This window comes from Daktulosphaira vitifoliae, unplaced genomic scaffold (genome assembly GCF_025091365.1).
Source record: "Daktulosphaira vitifoliae isolate Bord-2020 unplaced genomic scaffold, ASM2509136v1 Scaffold_4, whole genome shotgun sequence".
NCBI classification, from domain to species: domain Eukaryota; kingdom Metazoa; phylum Arthropoda; class Insecta; order Hemiptera; family Phylloxeridae; genus Daktulosphaira; species Daktulosphaira vitifoliae.
Genome location: NW_026099575.1, coordinates 18261554 through 18283546, shown reverse-complemented (window position 1 = coordinate 18283546; position 21993 = coordinate 18261554). Strand labels below are relative to the sequence as shown.

At 24.8% G+C, this 21993-nt stretch overlaps 1 protein-coding gene across 1 annotated transcript; it reads left to right on the top strand.

Moving 5' to 3' along the window:
• The first annotated feature begins 141 nt into the window (after positions 1–141).
• Positions 142–21939, top strand: LOC126903705 (catalase). The gene is made up of 9 exons (XM_050682106.1): positions 142–414; positions 13859–14030; positions 14217–14358; positions 16708–16858; positions 16916–17095; positions 17192–17536; positions 18205–18437; positions 20024–20153; positions 20354–21939. Exons 1-9 carry the CDS (start codon positions 355–357, stop codon positions 20450–20452), a joined length of 1512 nt encoding a protein of 503 aa, XP_050538063.1. The 5' UTR covers positions 142–354; the 3' UTR covers positions 20453–21939.
• Positions 21940–21993: the final 54 nt, after the last annotated feature.

The following is a 21993-nucleotide window of genomic DNA, read 5'->3' as shown; positions in this document are numbered from 1 at the left end:
AAGATACCATCGTCTATTCATTCTTTATTATCTCTAGAAGAAACTCCTAGACATAACCATAGTTTATATTTATAACCGGTCGCTAGATAACAATTGTGATAAAAAATTTAAGTGCAATTAACAATAACAAGTATTTCTTTTATGTCAGTCACTCACTAACTAGCGTTCGTTTCGTACTTGAAGAATTTCAGTTAGTGCCTTGAATTCATTCATTTTTAATTACATAACCATTCTTAAATCTTCATTTTACTAATTAATTAGTATTTTACTAATATTCGTCTTACTAAAAGTATAAATACCGCGGTATTAAACGTAATATAGAATAAAATAAAAAATCTAAATTAAATACTAAAAATGTCGAAAATTAGAGATCCGACTGATCGACAACTTGAAGATTACAAAAAGACTATTACGGTAGTACTATAATAATTTAGTATATATTTTAACGATTTCCAATTTTAAGTAGTTTTCATTATATATTACGTTTTATTATTTAACTTAGACAAAAAAATATACACTTACATACAATTTAGTTAAGCTGCGATGTGATTTTTTTTAATGCTACTTTTAAAACACTTTTAATAGCAAATAGTTGTTTTGTAAAATTTTACCTAACAACTATTAAATAATTCATTTTAACTCTTTATTTTGCATTTTTTTTTTATTTTAATGGATATCCCAAGAAATAAAAAAATGTTAAAAGTTTTGATGAACTGAAATCAAATTTATAGTCAGAAAAATAAAATCCATGAAACTTCCAACCTTGTTACTTTATTAAAAAAAGAAAATGAAACAATAAGCAAGTGATATAGTCAGTGGCGTAATAACTGGGGTTGTTGCCTTTATTTTTTACATAATAGGGCGAATATTCCCCAGTCCATCCCTGATTTTTAATGCTATTCATCAAAATTAAATAATGATGTAATTTAAAAAAACCCTACACTGAGGATAATGATAATGATAGTCGTTTTTAAACAGACACTCGTTTACCGTTATGAAATGGACAACCACCAGAGATATATAATAAAATATGTGTATTGAATACTAAAAAGTCAGTAACCGTAACATTTTTTATAAATAAAAAAACTGTACACTGAAATTGAAATAAAAATTATAGCGAAAAGAAATTGGTAACTAAATTTAGTATGGTAATCGTAAATATTATAACGTATTGCGAACTTAAAAAGTATTTATTTTTTAAATATATCGACAGTTTTAAAATAGTTTAATCAATATAAATGGGAATGATTTCGCCATTTTACTTTTATATATTTATTTTAAGACCAATAAATTTATTTATTTTACTTAAGCTTAACAGGAACGTAATTAAGAGGGTCAAATGATGATAGATTGCAAATAATAAAGATAAAACTTTTTATTTGGAGAATAAATTGAAAATTTTTTTGTATATTCCTAGAATATAATTCTAATTACGCTACAGAATTTGTTATACCAGTTAATATCCCTAATAATATTAATTAGTCGATATAATTTTAGAAATAAAATATAACTTACAATATTAATGTATTGTTTATTTTATATTATAATATTGAAAAAATATTTCATTAATATTTTATTATTTCTAAAATAGTATCAGTGTGTAGTTATAGACATAAATGATTTCTAAAGAACAATAATACTTATCATTTATTAGTAAATTATAATATTAAATTTGTCTATCTCTGATAAAATATATACGATTAATTAATAAGTGTAAATAAAAAATATTCAGTTTATAATAAGTCAGTTTTCAATAGTCAAGTATTAAAGTAATTTCAAATTAAGTTCATGTGTAGTATGTTTTTCCGCGCCAAAATTCTGTATTTGCACTTAACATAGGCGTAAACAGAACTATATTTTTTAGAGGAGTCAGTAAAACTTATAACAATGGTTTGATTTAGATGTCTAACACTACATCCCATTCATTTACAATTTAAGCAATTATTGTATTATTTTTTCAAATGAGGGTTAAACCTCATTACTTTTCGTTATTTAACCTTGACTTCAAGAACATATTTTATTAGGTTGATATATTATCTTTAAAGTTAGTAACATAGTTATTATTGTGTATGTATACATAATTAACTATGTAATAAATGTGCCTATTTGTTGTATATTTAGTACAAGGCAATTCAATTGTACCTCATATATTAATAATTGGAGTAGTCAAAATTTAACTAATATTCTATTACAGAGCGCTATAAAATTAATTATATTTTAAATAATTAATGTGTAAGACTGATTGATGGTTTATAATAAATTCACTTACTATAATGTTATATGTAGGCGTGCGCACAAGGTTACTTTGTTAGCGTATCTCTTAAACTATAGAACAAAAATTTAAATATAACTGTTTCTAAATTTATTGTTTTTGGTGTAAAATATTTTATAATAAAATGTTGAAATTTGAAATTAATTTTTAAAAAATGATTAATGAATTTTTATAGATGATTCTTTTAAACCTTTCTACTTTTCTTAAAATAATCAGTTTTTTCAAAAAAATTGTTTGGATTTCGTTAGTTACTACGTAAATCCATTTGTAAAACAATAATATTTTTAAGGTCTATCCCTAATATATTATAAGCGCATTGACGTTATTTTTTAGATGGCAACATAACTATTAAACTTGGTTATAAAATAGAAAATGACTGGTCGATAAAAACTTATACTTTGAAAGTTATTAGAATTTTAAAATATAGACTGAATTTAAATGAATGAATAATGTTATTTTTATCATTAGTCATTTTTCGACTGCACTCCTTCCTTCTAGATACAAAAATGGAATGTTATCCAAATCACCTGTCCAAAAGTTGTTATCGATCAGTCATAATTAGATAATTTTCTTTTTTTTGAACAGGATTAATATGTATGTTACCATTAAAAACATGGTAAAAATAGTAACTAACAAAACCCAAACAAATTATTTCAAAATACTTGATTTTTTTTTAAAGAAATTTAATGGCTAACATTAAAAAATCGCCTTGTGTATTTTTAAAAATGAAATTTAAAATTAATTGGAATAACCTTATTCTATAAATTATAAATTAAGAAAGACAACTTTTAATATTTTTCTGGAAAGGTTTTGAAAAATATTTTTTTTTTATAATACATATTAAGATTTAATTCTATCCAGTTTCCCTTGACCCCCTATCTGTAAATTTGTCCCTGTGTATGATTATATAATATCCTATAGTCACTAGATTAACAAATTTGCATAATAGGCTTTTTTAATTTCAAAGGTATCTTGGAAATATTAATTTAAGATATATTACATCAATAATACAGTAAAATACAAATGCATAATGTATAAGTAATTCAATAAACAATACATTATTTACAAAACGAAACGAAAACACGAACAAAGCTACTGCACCTGTCGTTCAATACTTTCTGCCATTTTATTTTTTTGCTGTTATATACTAATGACCTAATTACATAGGACAACAGTCATTTACTTGTATATAATTTTATCTTTGATGTTAAACTGAGAAAGTATTGGTTTTGTGATGTGTATCTTTTTTATGTCTATTCATGAAATTCTCGCCTCTCACTGGACAGATTTTAATATTTTTTACCTCAAAGAAGCCGATTTCAATTTAATTGATCCTATCGCCGCTAAAAATTTAAAACTCTTCAATTTTAGACATTTAGAAAAATATGTCTAAACTTCGTCAAAAACAGCATTCTCAAAAATAATTGTCTGCATTTTAAAATTACTGTAACTTTTTTTTAAATAATAATTTTTTCATTGTAATACAATAAACTATCTTTTGGTATAAAATTATGAAATTAAATAAAAAAAAACGCTTCGATGCAAATCTGTAGATAGTGTTTAATTTAAAAAAATTGATGGATAATTGCAAAAGCAACATCAACTTCTATTAAAATAAAATACAAAACCCATAATTTTAATACAAAAATAGCATATTTTTGAATACGGCAGTCATTTGCGTATAGAAGATAGATCGTCGGGACAAATTTTTTTTTTTCATTTTGTAGTACATAAAATAAGCTTTAATTTTATATATGTTTAAAGGACGCAGTATTTCCGGAACATTTTCAAAAATTAAGTTGAAAAAGTTATTTNAAAGAGTTTGAAAAAGATCACACACCCACGTAAAAACTATTTTTTCAACTGCATTTTTGCAAATGTTTCGGAAAGTCATTTTACAATGTAAAATAAAAATACAGTTCCACGTTTGTTGAAAAAATTATAAATGTACAAATTATTATAAAATTTAACAAATTCGCATCGAAACGCTTTCCATTATAGTATTATTAATCATTATCAAATATAATCTTATAATAAACTATGTTGCGAATCTCTTGTGCCACGATACCAATGTGCTGAGTTTTTTATATGAATTCGATGTGGAATTTCAGCCGGCTGTAAGTTTTTCGGATACTTAATTTCTCGGTAACTTGTTGTGTACAAAGTAAAAATCAAGTATCAAAGAGTATTTTGCTAATTTTGCTTATACACCTTATTTATAATTATTCAAAATAAATAATTATAAAATTATTATTTAAAATCTAATACGTATAATCTAAATACACCATTGAATTTATTGAAAAATAAATTAAAAACTAGTACATGGTTGAATTTTTGAGGGTTTTTCTGTATTTTTTGCATTAACAGCAATTTTTCGCTTTTTTTATTCAAAATGTGCACAGGATATCATTTTTAAAACATCCATAAAGTTATTTATTTATTGATATAAATCAAGCCACATTGCACATAAGAAAGGAACTAAGTCAAATGGTAGTTTATGACAAGAGTATTTTGATGATCTGTACAATTTCTGTTTTATAAAGAAATTGTATTTTATTTTTGTACAAAATTATTAGGAAAAGAAACAGCTCCGAGTCCATATTATAGGTGTATAATATTATAATATAATACTAATGTATACTACATTTTTATTTTCGTATCATTTTCCGCTTAATTTCCTTATTAATGGATTGTGTATTATAACGAAAGTAACTGTCAAAACCTTGAAAAGACTTAGACATTTTTCTACGAATTGGTTTATCTTGACCCATAGCCTCGAGGTAGGTAAAATCGCTAAATTTTTTATCAATAAACTATCATTATTATCATTCATATAGTTGCTGCTCCACCAGGTTATGACATATTATATAATTTTTGATCCAGGAAATATTTTGCATTACATTTTTAAAAAATAATTTTGGCAATTTTGAACTACGTTGAAAGAAAATTTTTTATTTTTTGTATCTAATAAAATGAAAAAATAATAATTTTTTTTTTTTTTTTTTAATTTCAAAATAGCAAGTTTTTAATTTTTTTTTACAAAAAAATTGATTGATCAATAGCAAATTGAGGATAAGTAATTATATTGAGTTATATTTTAATATGTAGAGTATATAGCGCGTTATTTACTGCTCATACCGGAGAATATATTTATGCATACCCGCTCGCTGTACCAACCCATTTAATGTATTAATAGTAATTTAACAGAAATGTTATTATTAATAACAAATAATAAAGGATATAACTTTAACGTAGTTTGAAAATTTATAAATTATTAAAAAAAAATTAATAAAAATGTTTATTATATCCTAGAAACACCGTTGATCGTCCTGTATAATTGGTGAAATAGAATTTATGATAATCAAATGTTGATTATTTTCAAAGTGCACACTTATATAATATTTCTTAAAAGTGACTGCATTGGAAATTTGTGATTTGATAAAATAAATTTTACCTATTAACATTCCTACTTTTTCTATGATTAATTAATAATATTAAAAAAAATAATACATTTTCATTAATTAATATCATTTAAAATATATTAGTAATCTTATTTATTATTTGTTTTCATAATAGACTGAAAAAAATATTAGTAGATCAATTTAGTTCGCTTTCGAGTTTTTTTTTCTATTGCCATTAAAACACGATTAATCATTAAATAATAAAATATTAAAAACATATATGTATTTATATATATGTATGACATAGTATTCAATTAAATTAACACGATATACGATTCTACTTCGAGTGAAGGTAGAAGAAGGGTAATTACTCTTGTGAGTTATTTTATTTTTAATATTTTTTTGATTACATAAGAACGGAACAAGTAGAATAAACAAATATTTTGCCTCTAGAGTTAAAGATAAATTCATCATGTATGTACAGAATGAGTCACGAATATATGACAAATTCAATAACTTCAATGCAAACCTTTGAAGGTTTTAACTTTAATATTAGGTAAATTCTTTATGTTTGTCTTAATATTTAGCTTCTACTGAACTGATTTTGTATGGCAATTCGTTAAATGGTCGTGAATTGAATAAAGTAGACGATATTACCACCAAAACCTAATTTTGAAAATCAGACAAGTTCTAATGTCTGCATGACCAATACTTAAATGTAGCAATAAACATGTTTTATTATCAGTCAAATCTGTAGTCCAGGCTGCATTTTCCAATGAATTCTGAGATGGGATCTGAATTTTTTTTCTTCCGAGTTTACTCCTCATGTACTCGTTCAAAAACTGACCAAGTGTCAAACAATACTATTAAAGGAACGATGTTTTAAAGGAAAGAAATTATGAGTGAAGTTAATTAAATAAAGAAAAAGTAAACTTGTGAAAATAATTATATAACTACTTTGATTGGCGGATATTTTTTAGTGGGTGGTGGGAGGTTAATACGAGGTGTGAAAAAAAATACCCGGACTGTGTTAATAATATTTATATCAATTAAGATAAGGACATCCCGGAAATTTCATTAAATAAAGTAACTTCTAACGAGAATTTGAGCATTAGTTTGACATTGATAATAATATTTTTTTTTTTTTATGGGATTTTTACGATAACATGTTTCAATCATGCATCGATTTTCGAAATGGAAACAATAGAAGAACAACGTGTTTGCGTAAAATTTTGTTTTAAATTAGGGAAAAGATCTAGTGAACTTTTGAAGCAAGCTTTTGGAGATGATGTTCTGTCTCGGACAACATGTTTTGAGTGGTTTAAACGGTTTAAGGAAGTTAGAACATCCATTAAGGATAACGAACGACCTGGTAGACCCTCGACCAGTAAAAAAAATGAAATTGTTGCTCTTGTTCGTGAAATTATTCGAAATAATCGTCGATTAACTATCAGAGAAGTTACAGATGACGTCGGAATATCTTATGGTTATTTCCAAGAAATATTAACCAAAGAATTGGGCATGAACCGAATCGTAGTCAAATTTGTTCCTCGTCTCTTAACCCATAAAAAAAAACAAAACCGAAAGAACATCTCTCAAGAACTTTTTGAAAGAGCAGAAATTGACCTAGACTTTTTAAAAAATATTATAACTGGCGATGAAACTTGGATTTACGGGTATGATGTTGAATTTAAACGTCAATCGTTTCAGTGGAAGTCAGCAAATTCCCCAAGACCAAAAAAAGCAAAGCAGGGGGTGAGATCAAATGTGAAAGCCATGTTGATCACCTTTTTTTTATTTTCGTGGTATATTCATCGTGAATGGGTGCCTCAAAGACAAACAGTAAATCAGCATTTTTATTTAGAAGTCATGAAAAGATTACGTGAAAATGTCAGAAAAAAAAGGCTAGAAAATTGGATAAGTGGTTCTTGGATGTTGGATCACGATAACAACCCGGCTCACAGGTCATTGCCCATTCGTCAGTTCTTAGCGAAAACTCAGACTCCAATATTTCCACAACCACCATAATCGCCCGACCTGGCCCCATGAGACTTTTGTTTGTTTCCGAAGTTAAAATCTACGTTCAAAGGACGTCGTTTTCAAAAAATTGATGACATAAAACAAAATACGGAAATCGATCTAAAGGACATTCCAATTAGTGTTACCAGGAATGTTTTCAAAAGTGGAAAAGAAAATGGCAGCGGTGTATGCTTCCCTGGGAGATTATTTTGAAGGTGACAATGTGTATATAGAATAATATTGAGTTAATAAAGTTTTATTTGAAAAATCCGGGTACTTTTTTATCACACCTCGTATATAGGAGTATATAAAATGTCAATTGCTTTCAAGATACTCGTTCAAAAGTTTTTATCAACCAGTCAATTTCTTAACTCTATTACTTCCTCTTTTATAAGCCAGTTAAATATATATGTGATCATTTAAAAAACATAAGTTGACGCCCCTATAAGGAATAAACATAAAAAATATTTGATAACAGATAAATGTAACTAAAAAGAGTAAGAAAAAAAATATATTTATATATAAATATTTTTAAGTGCCTAACGTTAAAAGAATCGCCTTGTAGATACACAAAAAGTGTTGTAAATTTATATGTTTTTGACTATACGTTAACCTTAAAAACTAGATAATTGAGTTTTCATTGTTAAAAAAAAATATGACATTTTTTTATAGCTCAAATATCTATAAAATAAGTTTAAGTTGTAAAGGTAAAAATATTGAGTATACCAGTAAAAAGTATAATTTATAGGCCTAAAATTAATTAAACTAAACTTGACTAAACAAAAATTAAAAACTATTTAACTATTTAACTTTTTTGAAGAACGTATTAATTACTAATTTTTAATTTTAAGATTTTTATTATACGATCTAATTTTGTCATAATTTATGCCAAATTGTGAACTTCCCTATAAAAGCAAAATATCAAAATAACATGCATAACTTTCCAAAACCAAAATTTTCAAATTCTTTAACACCTTATTAAAAAGAGGTTATTAAAAAATTATGATTTTTAAGTCTATAAATAAATTATATAATCATTATATAGAATGATTTTTTTGTTTGAGAACCGAGGTGTGCACATTTTATTTTAATAATACGTCGTAAAATATTTTAAATAAATGTTACGCAACAACAATAATAAAAGATAATCATCAATTAAAAATACTAACCATGTATTTTGTTTCAATCAATCGCATAATTGGATTTATGGACGTTGAATAATATTGATTATGCCATGTTTCAATTAACCTTGCTACGAAAAAATAGAATGACACATCATGTATCTCCTGATTTCTTATAATGTAAATATAATTGACTTAGTAATGATTGCTGTCTGTTTTTGAATTTATAATTCTAAATTTCATTTTATTTTTTAAAAATACAATATTCTGAACAATGCCACGATTTTCTCTTGGTAGGATTTAATCAATTCATAACATATAATTTTAATATTTAGGTATTAAATTTAATAAAAACCACCAGTTTCCTTACTTACTGAAAACTCTGTTTAAGGTTTTCATTATGTAAGTTTTTATTTTTATATTTTAGTTGCATATATTTCATGATTTTTCAACTAATAATTACTTTTTAGAATCATCCCTAACTTAAATAACTTAAAGAAATGTCAATTTTATTTAAATAAAATAAATCAAATAATTAGAAGACTATCAAAAAATACTCTTCTTATGTTTGTTTCAATACCGATCAATAGCAAGGAAGGCTATAATTTCCTTGGCTACGCCATTAACAATAGCTATTATAAATTTTTTTCACTTTGACTTGAAATATATTTTCACATCTTCTTTAAATGTTCTATAGTTAATTTATTTATAAAAAAATAGTAATTTTATGTTTATCTAAATTAATTGTTTTATAAAGCACCTTTTAATATGTAACTTGTTTAATATTCTGAGTTAGCAACATTTATTTTAAATTCTTATTTAGTTTATTGATAATATCGACCTTGATTTTTTATTTCTTGTTAACATAAGCGTCATTTTTTCTGTAATAAACACTGTAAATTTTTTTATATTTGCAGTAAGATAAGGTGGAATAAGTGTGTACGCTTTTTTTTTACATAATTGATCATAAAATGATTTGTGTACTATACCATTTGTTAAATAATTATCAGATGTTACAAAAAAGCTATCGGAGTACATTCATCTATACTAAAAAGTTCAAATAAATTAAAATTTATAATACTGTTTTTTCTTCTGAACAAAATCTTTTAATAGTTAAGTGTTAAATAAATTACTGGACAAACCAACGTTACAAGAAATAGAAGTGGTAATAGAAATACTGAAAATTGGAAAGGAACTTAGGAAAAATTTACACATGCTATTTGTGGATTTTAAAACTGCATACGACTTAGTAAATATAAAGAAACTGTTGAACATATTGTCTCACATTTTGGGACACCCGAAAAGCTTTTAGAATGATCAGAGAGTGTATACAAGGTTCTAAATGCAAGATAAGTATTGGAGGATTTTACTCAAATGAATTTCCACTATAGACAGGTCTTAGACAAGGAGACGCTCTGTCACCAGCTCTATTCAATAATGCCTTAGACGTCTGTGGTGAAACAAGTTTTTAGTTAGGCGAAAGGAATAAAAATTAGTGATAATAAACAGCTTGAAATTGTACCGTATGTTAATGATTTAGTGATAACTACAGAAAATAAAAAGAGTGTAAAGCAATCCATAAAATAGCTCATAAGATCAGGAAAAAAAACGGTCTTAACATAAATGAAGAAAAAACAAAGTACCTTATACTATCCAGAAAAAACACATGGTAAGAAAATTAGAAATAGAAGTTTTTTCATTTTTTAAGGTTAACATTTCGAATACCTTGGATTTTGGTGAACAAAAACGTGAATACTTATGAAGAAGTAAATGAAAGTATGATAATAGCAAATGTTATATTAGTCTATTAACACTATTCAAATCAAAATTACACTCAAGAAAATTAATGTTAACACTGCACATAATTTTAATTAGACCAATAACATTATACACATGTGAGACATGGTTATTCACTAAAAAGGATAAGAACAAATTAGGTTTTTGAAAGAAAAAATAATTTCAAACATTTTTGGACCAAAAAATAATGAGGAAGATGAATTTGAAGTTAGGGTCAATGAAGAGTTGAGAAGGTTGGTCATGTTTGAAGATCTGAAAAAATAATTGTGAATATAAAAAAATGGAGACCGGACACAAATGGTCTAGAGAACGACCCAAACAACTATGGGCAGATAGTCAATATGACTTAAGTGGAAAACACGGAGGAAGTTTTAAGGGATAGACAGAAATAAAAAGTCGTTGTTGTTACGGCGATTAAACTTAATGACCTCTAAAATAATAAGAAGAAAATGTAACTAATTAGTCTAGAATATTTTTGTTCTGTCATATTTAAGTAAAAATCATTAAAATTAATTTAAAAACATATAAAATTAAATGTTTTATGTGTTTTGCCACATCATAGACATTATTTGATAAACATGAAAATAAAAATGAATAAAACAGTTTTTTTTTATTTATATTAAAAAAAAAAAAAAAAATTTATATCTCTAGTCATACTAGCCCTTATAGAGGCAAGGGTAATTCAAAAAATTAAACAATGTTATTAAATACTTTTTAAATTATTTAAGTAAGTAGGCTATTCTACACTATGATATAATTTATTTAACACAAGTATAACTTAACTGAGATAATTAAAATTAGTATTTAACCATATATTAAACGGTATTAAATTTTTACCAGCGAGTGATAATAAGACTGCATAACTATATTTAACAGGGTGGCAAGTATAAAATAATTGAAAGAGAACAGCATTACGTTTTGATAAAATTTCTTCTAATGAGTAATCATAAGTGTTATCACATCCAAATATGCACCTACACATACTTATGCTTAATTCCTATAATATATTTAAGTTAATACTAATTTGTTATTATAACGGTTACAATATATTTAATTTTACTTTAGTAATTAAAAATGAATACAAGTGCAATAATTTTTTATCTAGTATTTTATATTACTGTGAAATTAATACATGCATATATTTTTTTTTATTAAAAAAAAATATATATTTACAATCTACACTGTTGTGCAATAAGTATATTTGTTATATTTTATGATGCGTAGTGATGGAGAAAATAGGTGCTTTATGTTTATTTTTTAATTTTTACATGTTTTAAGGAAAGAAATTATAAAAATTATTATTGAAAAATTGGGAAATATTTTATTAAGATTATAAGAAATGTTTGTAGAAAATGAAATAGGATAATATTATATAATAATCATAAACAAGTATTTTAATTATGCACATTGTGGAAAATTTGTAAAATTGCTATTATACTTAAATTTTATTAAGTATTTTTTTCACATCAATTTTTCATATTTATAGATAAAACTATTTTGTTTTATGGACAAAACTAAGCGTTTATGATTTCTATAAACTGTACGTTATCCTTAACTTAGTATTAGAAAATAATTTTAATTATATCACTTGATTTATTTTTAACGTATACACTCATTGTCAAAAAACAAAACAAAAAATACAAAAGTTTGTTAATAACAACGAATATTTTATTTTACAGTAGCGTATTTGATTTAAATAAATCAAGGTTGCTTAAGAAAGATTATACGTATAAGTTAGTGTTCATTTCTTTTATATTATTTACATTTGACAATTCTTGATTTGTATAACGTTTTTTAAGATATAAATATCTAATTTTATATAAAACAAGTTAAATACCTTTGTGTAATTTTTTTTTTATATCTTTAACCTGATTAAAATAATTATAATATTACTAACAAGTTTCGTCGTTAATTATTGTCACATGCGTGATATTTGATCGTTCCCTGAATAATTATTTAGCCTTATATTAGTCTAAAATAGGTTCAATACATTTTTTTTAAATGTTTGATTTATTTCTTAATTTTTAGTAGTAGTTATACTACTAGACTTTGCCTAACTGGGGTTCCGCCCTAGACCCGGTGTCCTGTAGACCTCACGCGTTGTAATCTCGTTAGGCCTTTCGGATTGTTTTTACAGGTATGTCATTGATTCCGGTAGGAGTATACGGCTATGCCGAGTACGATATGTGTTATGTAAAAAAATATAACTCTAAAAGCATTTACTAGACAATTATTGACACTTGTAAATTAAAAAAATAATAATACGACAACAAAATACTTATGTGTATTCACAATCATACTTCATAATAATCTACTAATTATTATTCCAAACAATAAATAGACGAAAGAAAACTTAATAATCATGAAAAATAATCTTTAAATGCCATGTTATTAGTGAAAACTACAAAAATTGAGATGTGCAAAGTAAAATTATACTCTATTAAAATATATGTGCATGGAAAAACGCTGTCGGCAATAAGCGTTTTTGACAGAAATTTTGAAATGCTCACGCCGCGGCGTGCGAATAAAAATGTTCACATCTTCACAAATAATTTTCCTAGAATAACGTCGAGTTTTTTCATAAAATAAAAAAATTGAAAATCGTACGTCATTAAGTAATTTTTTCAACATTAGCTAATTATTTAATGATTTAATATATAATAAGATATCAATGCAAAAATTTGAATTAAAAATATACATTTTTATAATTTAAATCATTTTTAAATGTATAAAAATTTATTAGCTATAATACATTCTATAAAAATATAATTATACATTAAAAAATAAAATGATACATTATAAATTTAAGATGTTTTACACTAGCATCACAGAATTAAAAATGTTATAATTACTTCTATTAAAAGAATATATTCGAGTATTTTTCGTCTTTTATATCCTCCGTTTCATTAAGTTAATTTACACATATAATTATTTTAATTTTTAAACAGAGATAAATTGGGATGTTTTGGTGTAATTTTTAATGGCAGATTTGGGGTCGGCATTGAAAAAAATACTAGTCATAAAATGATCAGTAAATCATGAATTTCATTAAAATTTATCAAAAATCAAAGTAGAAACCTTTTTATTCATGGGGGCGTAAAATTTGCTACTTTGAACTGTATATTTCTTAAATGCGCGGCCTCGCACAACAAAACTACTTAAAAGAGTGCATAAAAATTATTTACAATTTTTTAGTAAAAAAAAAAAACATTTCAAAAAAATTTAATTAGTTAATTGAACATTTTCAGTCACTTGATATATTACGAACTGGCAATGGTACACCTGTTGATGATCACACTAATACTCTTCAAGCTGGAGAGCGAGGTCCACTATTGTTGCAAGATCATACTTTTTTGGATGAAATAACTCATTTTGATCGTGAACGTATACCAGAGCGCGTAGTTCATGCTAAAGGAGGAGGTACTTTTTTTTTTTGTTTTTTTCAGGCCGCCCTGAAACCATCGGTAGGCATTACTTTAGAATAATGAGAAGGTACCTTATTAAAATTAAAACGATATATTTTGAATTTAGTTTAATAACAAATTCAATTATTGAATTACAAAAATCATGCTTATTGTGTATAATATAATTTTATATATTTGTAAGGTGCATTTGGCTACTTTGAAGTAACCCATGATATAAGCAAGTACTGTAAGGCAAATATTTTTTCCAGTATTGGCAAACAAACTCCTGTAGCTGTTAGGTTTTCTACAGTAGGTGGAGAATCAGGATCTGCTGATACTGTAAGGTATTATTTAAATTTTTGATAAAAAAATAATTTTTCTATTTTTTTTTATTATAAATGAAATATTATTAGTTAATTTAACATCATTTCTGCATTTGTGATTTTTTTATTAAATATAATTGTAAAAGTATATGTTTTTTCTTATTCTCTATAGCCAATAATAGGTATTTAGCTAAGAATTAGGTAGATTGTGATAATTATAAAACTCATTTTTAAGTATAAAATTATGTTGAAAGTGGTCGAATACATAGTGGAAGTATAAAATTATTGATGAAATATTTTAAAAAGTATTAAACTTATTATAATTTTTTNGGTAGATTGTGATAATTATAAAACTCATTTTTAAGTATAAAATTGGGTTGAAAGTGGTCGAATACATAGTGGAAGTATAAAATTATTGATGAAATATTTTAAAAAGTATTAAACTTATTATAATTTTTTTTAGATGTATATAGTATTCTCTCTCTATAATTTAAAAAAATGGTCTTATTCTCCCTCTCTCCTCTTTAAAACAGTATCAACTTAAGTTTTTTAAATGGAAACGTATCTATTTATCTAGCTTAAAAATAAGAAAATGACCGGTCAATAATAACTTTTGAACTAGTACTTTAAAGATATTAGCATTTTTATACTAAGGCGGGGGAGTAGTGCTGTTTTTAAATACCTAGAGATAAAAATAAATATAGCCGTGCTTCACCTTAAACTATCACCATAGTAAAGTGTTAATAACTTCCAAAATACTAATCAATTCCCCTGTACAATTGTATAACTCTAGTACTTATTTTGAAAATTTTATAAAAATATTTTTGACTCTTCTTTTCTTTCTTTTTAATCCTCCTTCAAAGTATAACCATATAAAATTGTCAAATATTGAAAATCTTGAAGATCTGTACAATTATTATAGTTTTTCGAAAAATCAACTACCAACTGAGCTTATTAAAAAAAAACGTTTATAATAACTCTTCCAGACATTCTCATAGTAATAAAAGTAGTGGAAGGCGAAATGCCTCACTATTCTATATTCTGAAAGTTACTGCGAAAGTGTATATCTTCAATGTATATTAGAATAGGGTTAATTAATAGAACCTCTTCAAGTTCGAAGTATAATTATTTTTATTAGGATTAAAAACGTCCTAATAATTGTACACATTGAAATAAATAAATAAATTAAACTCACAATATATTTTTTTAGATATATTTTAAACTAATATAAATAACTGGTTTCAATCAGGATAATTTTAATAAATTTATTCTTATCTTCATAATTTATGTATCAGTTTCAACAATATAAATAAAAATAAATCTATAATTTTTATAAATGAACTTTCCGTCCCAGTCTTAAGTACATCTAAAGTTTCTAATCTGAAATTGAATTTAAAATTATATTAAAATTCATCAATATATTCTGGTTCAACCTTAATTTTTAGTTAAAATACTTAGTTTGGCCCAGCCTTCATTGTAATAAACAGCTTGATCCCTTTCCTTTTTTTTTTAATGTTTTTACATCTACATCGTTGTAAACAAAATAATATTTAAGAATTCTCTTATTAAAGGCAAGTTGAAACCTTTAAAGCTTTAGTGTTACCCCACTTCCTCTATAAGTTATATATAAATATACATTAGTTTTAGAAATTTTATTTTGTTAATGAACAGTGCTGTGAATTATATGCATTTATACATTTTACTAAGCTAATATGAACATACCATCAGCCAGTACAGATTTTCATCAATTGACTTAAAAACTTAATAATGTGGTTTGTATGATGTTATAGTTTTTTTTTGGAGGGAAGGATTAGAAGGTTAATCCCCTGTATAACGAAAAATATTTCTGTGTTGCTATATAATTTTTTGACAAAGTTGCACAAACTTAGGACCCTTCAAGCTTAAGTAGCATTTACAGATGCATATAATTCTCAGCCCTGTTAATGAGCAAGGCTGGGCATTAACGAGTTAATAAGTTAAAGATGTATACTACCCTATAAATATTTTATTTTTGCAAAACTATTAGTATTTGCATTAATTTGACTTATCAAGTTAATAAGATTTTGTTAACTTAACTTTTACATTTATTTATAAAATAACCAATTGACTTTTAACTTATTAAATTTTTCCTTTAATTTTATAATATTAAAAAAATCTATAATTTGCCCAGCCTTGTTAATGAGACACATAAATTGAAAATTAAATTTTTACAATCAAAAAATGGGTAATGAATGAAAAATAATTATCCTTTAGATAAAAAAAAATGTTGACTCTACAATTATATGTTCCGTAGATATACTTGAAATTTTATCAAAAATAGTTTTATCTGTGGTTAAGTAAAATTAATTATTAATTATTACTTATTTTCAGAGATCCTAGAGGATTTGCTATAAAATTTTATACAGAAGATGGTGTATGGGATTTGGTTGGAAATAATACACCAATTTTCTTTATAAAAGATCCAATGTTATTTCCAAGTTTCATTCACACTCAAAAAAGAAATCCAGTTACTCATTTGAAGGTTAGATAAAATTTATTTAATTATCTATTACTGAAATTTAAGCAAATATTTTTTTAGGATGCAAATATGTTTTGGGACTTTTTAACATTACGCCCAGAGTCGATTCATCAAGTTATCATTTTGTTTTCTGATCGTGGTATTCCAGATGGTTATCGCCACATGAATGGTTATGGTTCACATACTTTTAAAATGGTTAATTCTAGTAATAAAGCGGTTTATGTTAAATTTCATTTTAAGGTAATATTTATTTACTACTATTTCCATAAATGCAGTAGGGAAAATGAGACATATATAAGGTTTGCAAAACTAAACATATTGTTATAATTACTTTAGACTGACCAAGGAATCAAAAATCTTGATGTTAAGAAAGCACGTAATCTTGCTGCTGATGATCCTGATTATTCCAATCGTGATTTGTATAATGCTATAGCTAATGGTAATTACCCAACATGGACATTATATATACAAGTGATGACATTTGAAGAAGTAGCTTCATGCTCTTTCAATCCTTTTGATATTACTAAAGTTTGGTCTCATGCTGAATATCCATTAATTCAAGTTGGCAAACTTGTTTTAAATCGCAATCCTACAAATTATTTTGCTGATATTGAACAAATAGCATTTAGTCCAGCACACTTAATACCTGGTATTGAACCAAGTCCTGACAAGCTCTTGCAGGTAATACTTAATATATGTCAAAGAATCACCATTAATAATGTATTGTTAATTACCATTTTTTTAAAATAAAATTATAAAATTCTATATTTTGTTAGTATGACATGTGTTTCCCATGTTTTCCTCTGCCGCATATCACATTATAAACCTAAATAAAAGTGTATAGAAATCTGAATCATAAGTCCACGGTGGACTAGTGGTAAGGTTTGCCTTTATGATGCCTTGGCTCACGGGTTCTAATCCTGTACTGTGACTCATTTTTTCACACAATTTCCAGTACACTTTTTATAACCGCCCGTCAATTCCTGGCAACCGTGTTAAGTGTACCTAAAATTTTGTATCAAATAATTTTATAATAATACCATAAGTATTGTTAACTGAATAAAAACATCAATTTTAAGTTTTTTTTTTGTGTAGTATATACTCACATGTATTCAAAATAATTAGGATAAATAATTTTGAATGGAGACAAACTAGGATTTTAATATCTAGGTTCCCCTGTTACAGCAGTAATAAATAATACTTCATTATTAATATATTTTATACATTTTTTTATTTAAGGGTTTTTTCATAAAATAATTCTTTTTACTATTTCTTATTTTCTTTATAAGTCAAATAGAACACTCTTTAAAATCTTAAAAATAAGTTTTATGTTAAGTGTTTTATTTCAGGGACGTCTGTTTTCCTACAGTGATACTCATAGACATCGTTTGGGTACAAATTATCTACAGTTGCCAGTCAATTGTCCTTATCGATCAAAAGTAACCAACTATCAACGAGATGGTCCTCAAGCATATAATAATCAAGGATCAGCACCTAACTATTATCCAAACAGTTTTTCAGGTCCTGAAAATCAATCGCATTTGAAACTATCAACATTTTCTGTTTCTGGTGATGTTAATAGGTAGAAATCTAAATATCTGTAAAATTATCATCATCTTCAATAATACGTAATAATGTATATAATATATAATACATAATATACATTGTGTATATTTACAAAGGGCGACTGATTTATCGTTAATCACCAAATTTCTTCTATAATAATAACTTTGAAATGAAGAATTTTAATTTTGTTTAGAATTACTTATTTTTAACTATTGAATTTTCATTTGGTTAAATACTTTTATGTCAATGCCTCTTAACTTATAAGGATACTAACTTTATATTTTTTAATAATATCATAGTTTAACTAGTTCATCTAAGAAAATTACTTGTAGTTCATAACAATTTTTGATCCTTTCACATTCTCTTTTCTAATAAATCAAATAATAATAATAAATAATAATAAAAATACTAAACTAAAAGAAATAAAGTTTTACTCCATATATTAGTTTGAATTATTAAAACCTAAGATTTAAAAATTATACTAATTAAATGAACACTGTTGTGTTTGATACATAATTGTATCACTTGGACACTTATATATTGGTTTTTATTAAGTCATATTTATAAATATTATTTTCTAGTAGATCTTCCATTTTAGCTTCGATGCGAAGCTGAGAAGGTATTAATTTGACTATGATGTGTTTTTTTTTTTATTTTTATTTTTTATGTCTGTGAATGCTCAATCTCAGCTCTCGCTGGACCGATTTTGATGAACAATATGTCAAAAGATGCCAAATCGTATCTAGTCGAAGAAATTACCCTCAAAAATTGAAAAAAACTATCGTTCTCTATAAATAGGGGAAATCCCCCAAATTTAATAATCACTACTTTTCGACATTTTTTCAATTTTTTTAAACTAAAATTGCCATAATTTTTTTAAAAATGACCGAATCAATATAATTTTTTTTTAATTAGAGAGATTAATTATTTATACAGGGGGATGCAAACATTTAAAAATGTGTATAGAAAGAAAATTTTTTTTTTCAAAATGTTTTCAAAATTCGAGGAATAGGAATTTGTTGAATATTTTGTAATAAGGTTCATTGAGTTCACTGTAGCACTGAAAAATATAGAATGTTCAAACCATATTGCATTACAATCATCGATAAACTTTTGAATTAAATGGAAATTTTGATGTATTTTATCTTAAAAAAAAAGGATTTATAAAAAATTATTTTTTATACATTTTAATTGATAAAGTATCATACACGCATATGTTTTCAAATTATTTATTATTATTATGGAATTATTATTTATATTTGAGACGTGGGGATCTAGGGTTTAGGGATCTAAATACCAAAAATTAAAAAACGAATTTTTATTATGTCAAATTAATCTAGATATCCATGCCAATACTATGAAAAAAATCAACTTAAATAACTATTTATAATTTATAAAAACGGAATGAAGTAGTTATTATTTATGTCTTAAAAAAAACTTTTTGATACTTAAATCACTTGGTCCTGCCACACCTTATTAATTTTAATATTATTATTAAAGAAATATTGTGTAAAAATATATGAAAAAAAGTACTTATATTGTATGAATATACTTTAAAATTTGAATTTGATGTTAGGCATATTTTTATTAAATAATTTTTAGATATGATTGGAGTAGTGACAATTATAGCCAAGCAGGTATTTTATACAAAAAAGTTATGTCAAATGATGAACAAAACAGGTTGGCCGAAAACTTAGCTGATAGTATTAAATGTGCTGCAGATTTCTTACAAGTAAAAATATTTTGTTATACCACAAATTTAATATGAATTATTTTTTTTCGTATAGTCTATGCTTATAATATGTTATTTGATGATATTAAATCAATTAATGGTATTTAAAAAAATTTTGATTACAATGTGTTAAATACACATTAGTTAAAACCTTTCAAAATTTATACAATTCTATGTGTTGATTCTTTTTTCAAATTTAGGAAAAAGCTATTTATCATTTCACCAAGGTTAATAAAGAATTAGGAGAAAAACTTCAAACTAAGTTGGAAGAAGCTAAATATGCTAAAGCAAATCTATAAATATTTCATTTGCTTAATTTATTTTTAATATGAATAATAATTTACAAATTATTCTTGAAAAATAATCATTTTTTTGTTTTTTATTATGTTTATTGTTATACTAAAATTATTCATTTTTTTTAAAATAATGAATTTATAATATTAATAGTTATAATATTAATTACTGGTGAACATTCAAAATGTTTTGAAAATTATCATAATATATACCAATGTTTATTTTTCTAAAATAAATTTATTTTTAGATAATTAGATTAATGTACACAAAATTATGTCATGTTATAAATCTTTTTTATTAAATGTGTTGGTGTAATGAATATAATAAACAAATACAATATTTCAAATATGATTGGAATGAATTTCAACTAATAATAAATTTTATTGATCAGAGTTGATCACACTTTTATATTATCTTACAAATAATAATAAATGTAAAATATTTTTTTATGAGAAGAATTTATTACTTACAGTTAGGTTACCTAATATTAAATTGTATTAAATAATCAAATACAATCTATTGTAAATTATTACTTTTCACCAAGTTATATTAGATTAACTTTAACTTTATAAAATTATAGTTATTTTAAAATTAATAAATTTTATATAATTATATTTTATTATAATTTACAAGGATAAAATTTTCCTTAATACTCTATACCTCATAAAGTTGCGAGACATATTGTACTGTTTCTAAAAGTATAACGGCAATTTTTTCTATAATTATATTATTTAGACCATTATAATTTTAAGGTTTTGTGTATTGACAATGACGTATTCTCAAAATAATTTTTAATTAGAAGATAGTAGTTTTATTATTTTATTTACCGAAATATTTTCTAGTTGCTTCACTGTACCAATGAAAAAACATTGGTTTGATTTTGATTCAAAACCTAAACACTTTTTTGTGTTATCTTTTCTTTGTAAATGTCCTTGCAAAATGTCAGAAGCTGATAAGTAGCATACAGGAAAGATTGGGTTAGAGAAAATATGGTATTCTTATAATAATTGCATGATGTGTTTTTTTTTTATGTCGGCACTTTTTCTAGCTCTCACGACCGATTTTTCTCATCGATACGTCAAAAGATCACAAATCGTATTTAGTTGAAAACATTATCCACAAAAATTGAAAAAAATTCCCTTGTTCCCCGTAAACGGGGGAAATTCCCCAAATAATTACAAATTTAAAAATCGCTAATTTTCGACATTTTTTAAATTTATTTTTCTTAAAACTCTCATAACTTTTTTAAAAATGACCGACTCAATATTTATCTATTTATAGATACCTTAGGAATTTACCTATTATTTGATATATTTTTGTGAACATTTGACCCTTTACCAGCCCACAGGAAGGGTTTCAAAATGGCAACTTTTTTACAAAAAATTAACTTTTTCAACTTAACTTTTGAAAATGTTTCGGAAAGGCTGATACTTTTATATATATTTTAAATTAAAACTTATGTAATATACTTTAATTTGAAGAAAAAATTTAACCTCTGGACTTTTCTTTGTAGTGAAAACGGACATCAAAGTTAAAGAAAAACGTA

Coding starts and splice junctions, on each gene's coding strand:
- LOC126903705 (XM_050682106.1), top strand. CDS start 355: ATGTCGAAAATTAGAGATCCGACTGATCGACAACTTGAAGATTACAAA. Junction 16,859..16,915: donor ATCCAGTTACTCATTTGAAG/GTTAGATAAAAT, acceptor ATATTTTTTTAG/GATGCAAATATGTTTTGGGA. Junction 20,154..20,353: donor GTGCTGCAGATTTCTTACAA/GTAAAAATATTT, acceptor TTTCAAATTTAG/GAAAAAGCTATTTATCATTT.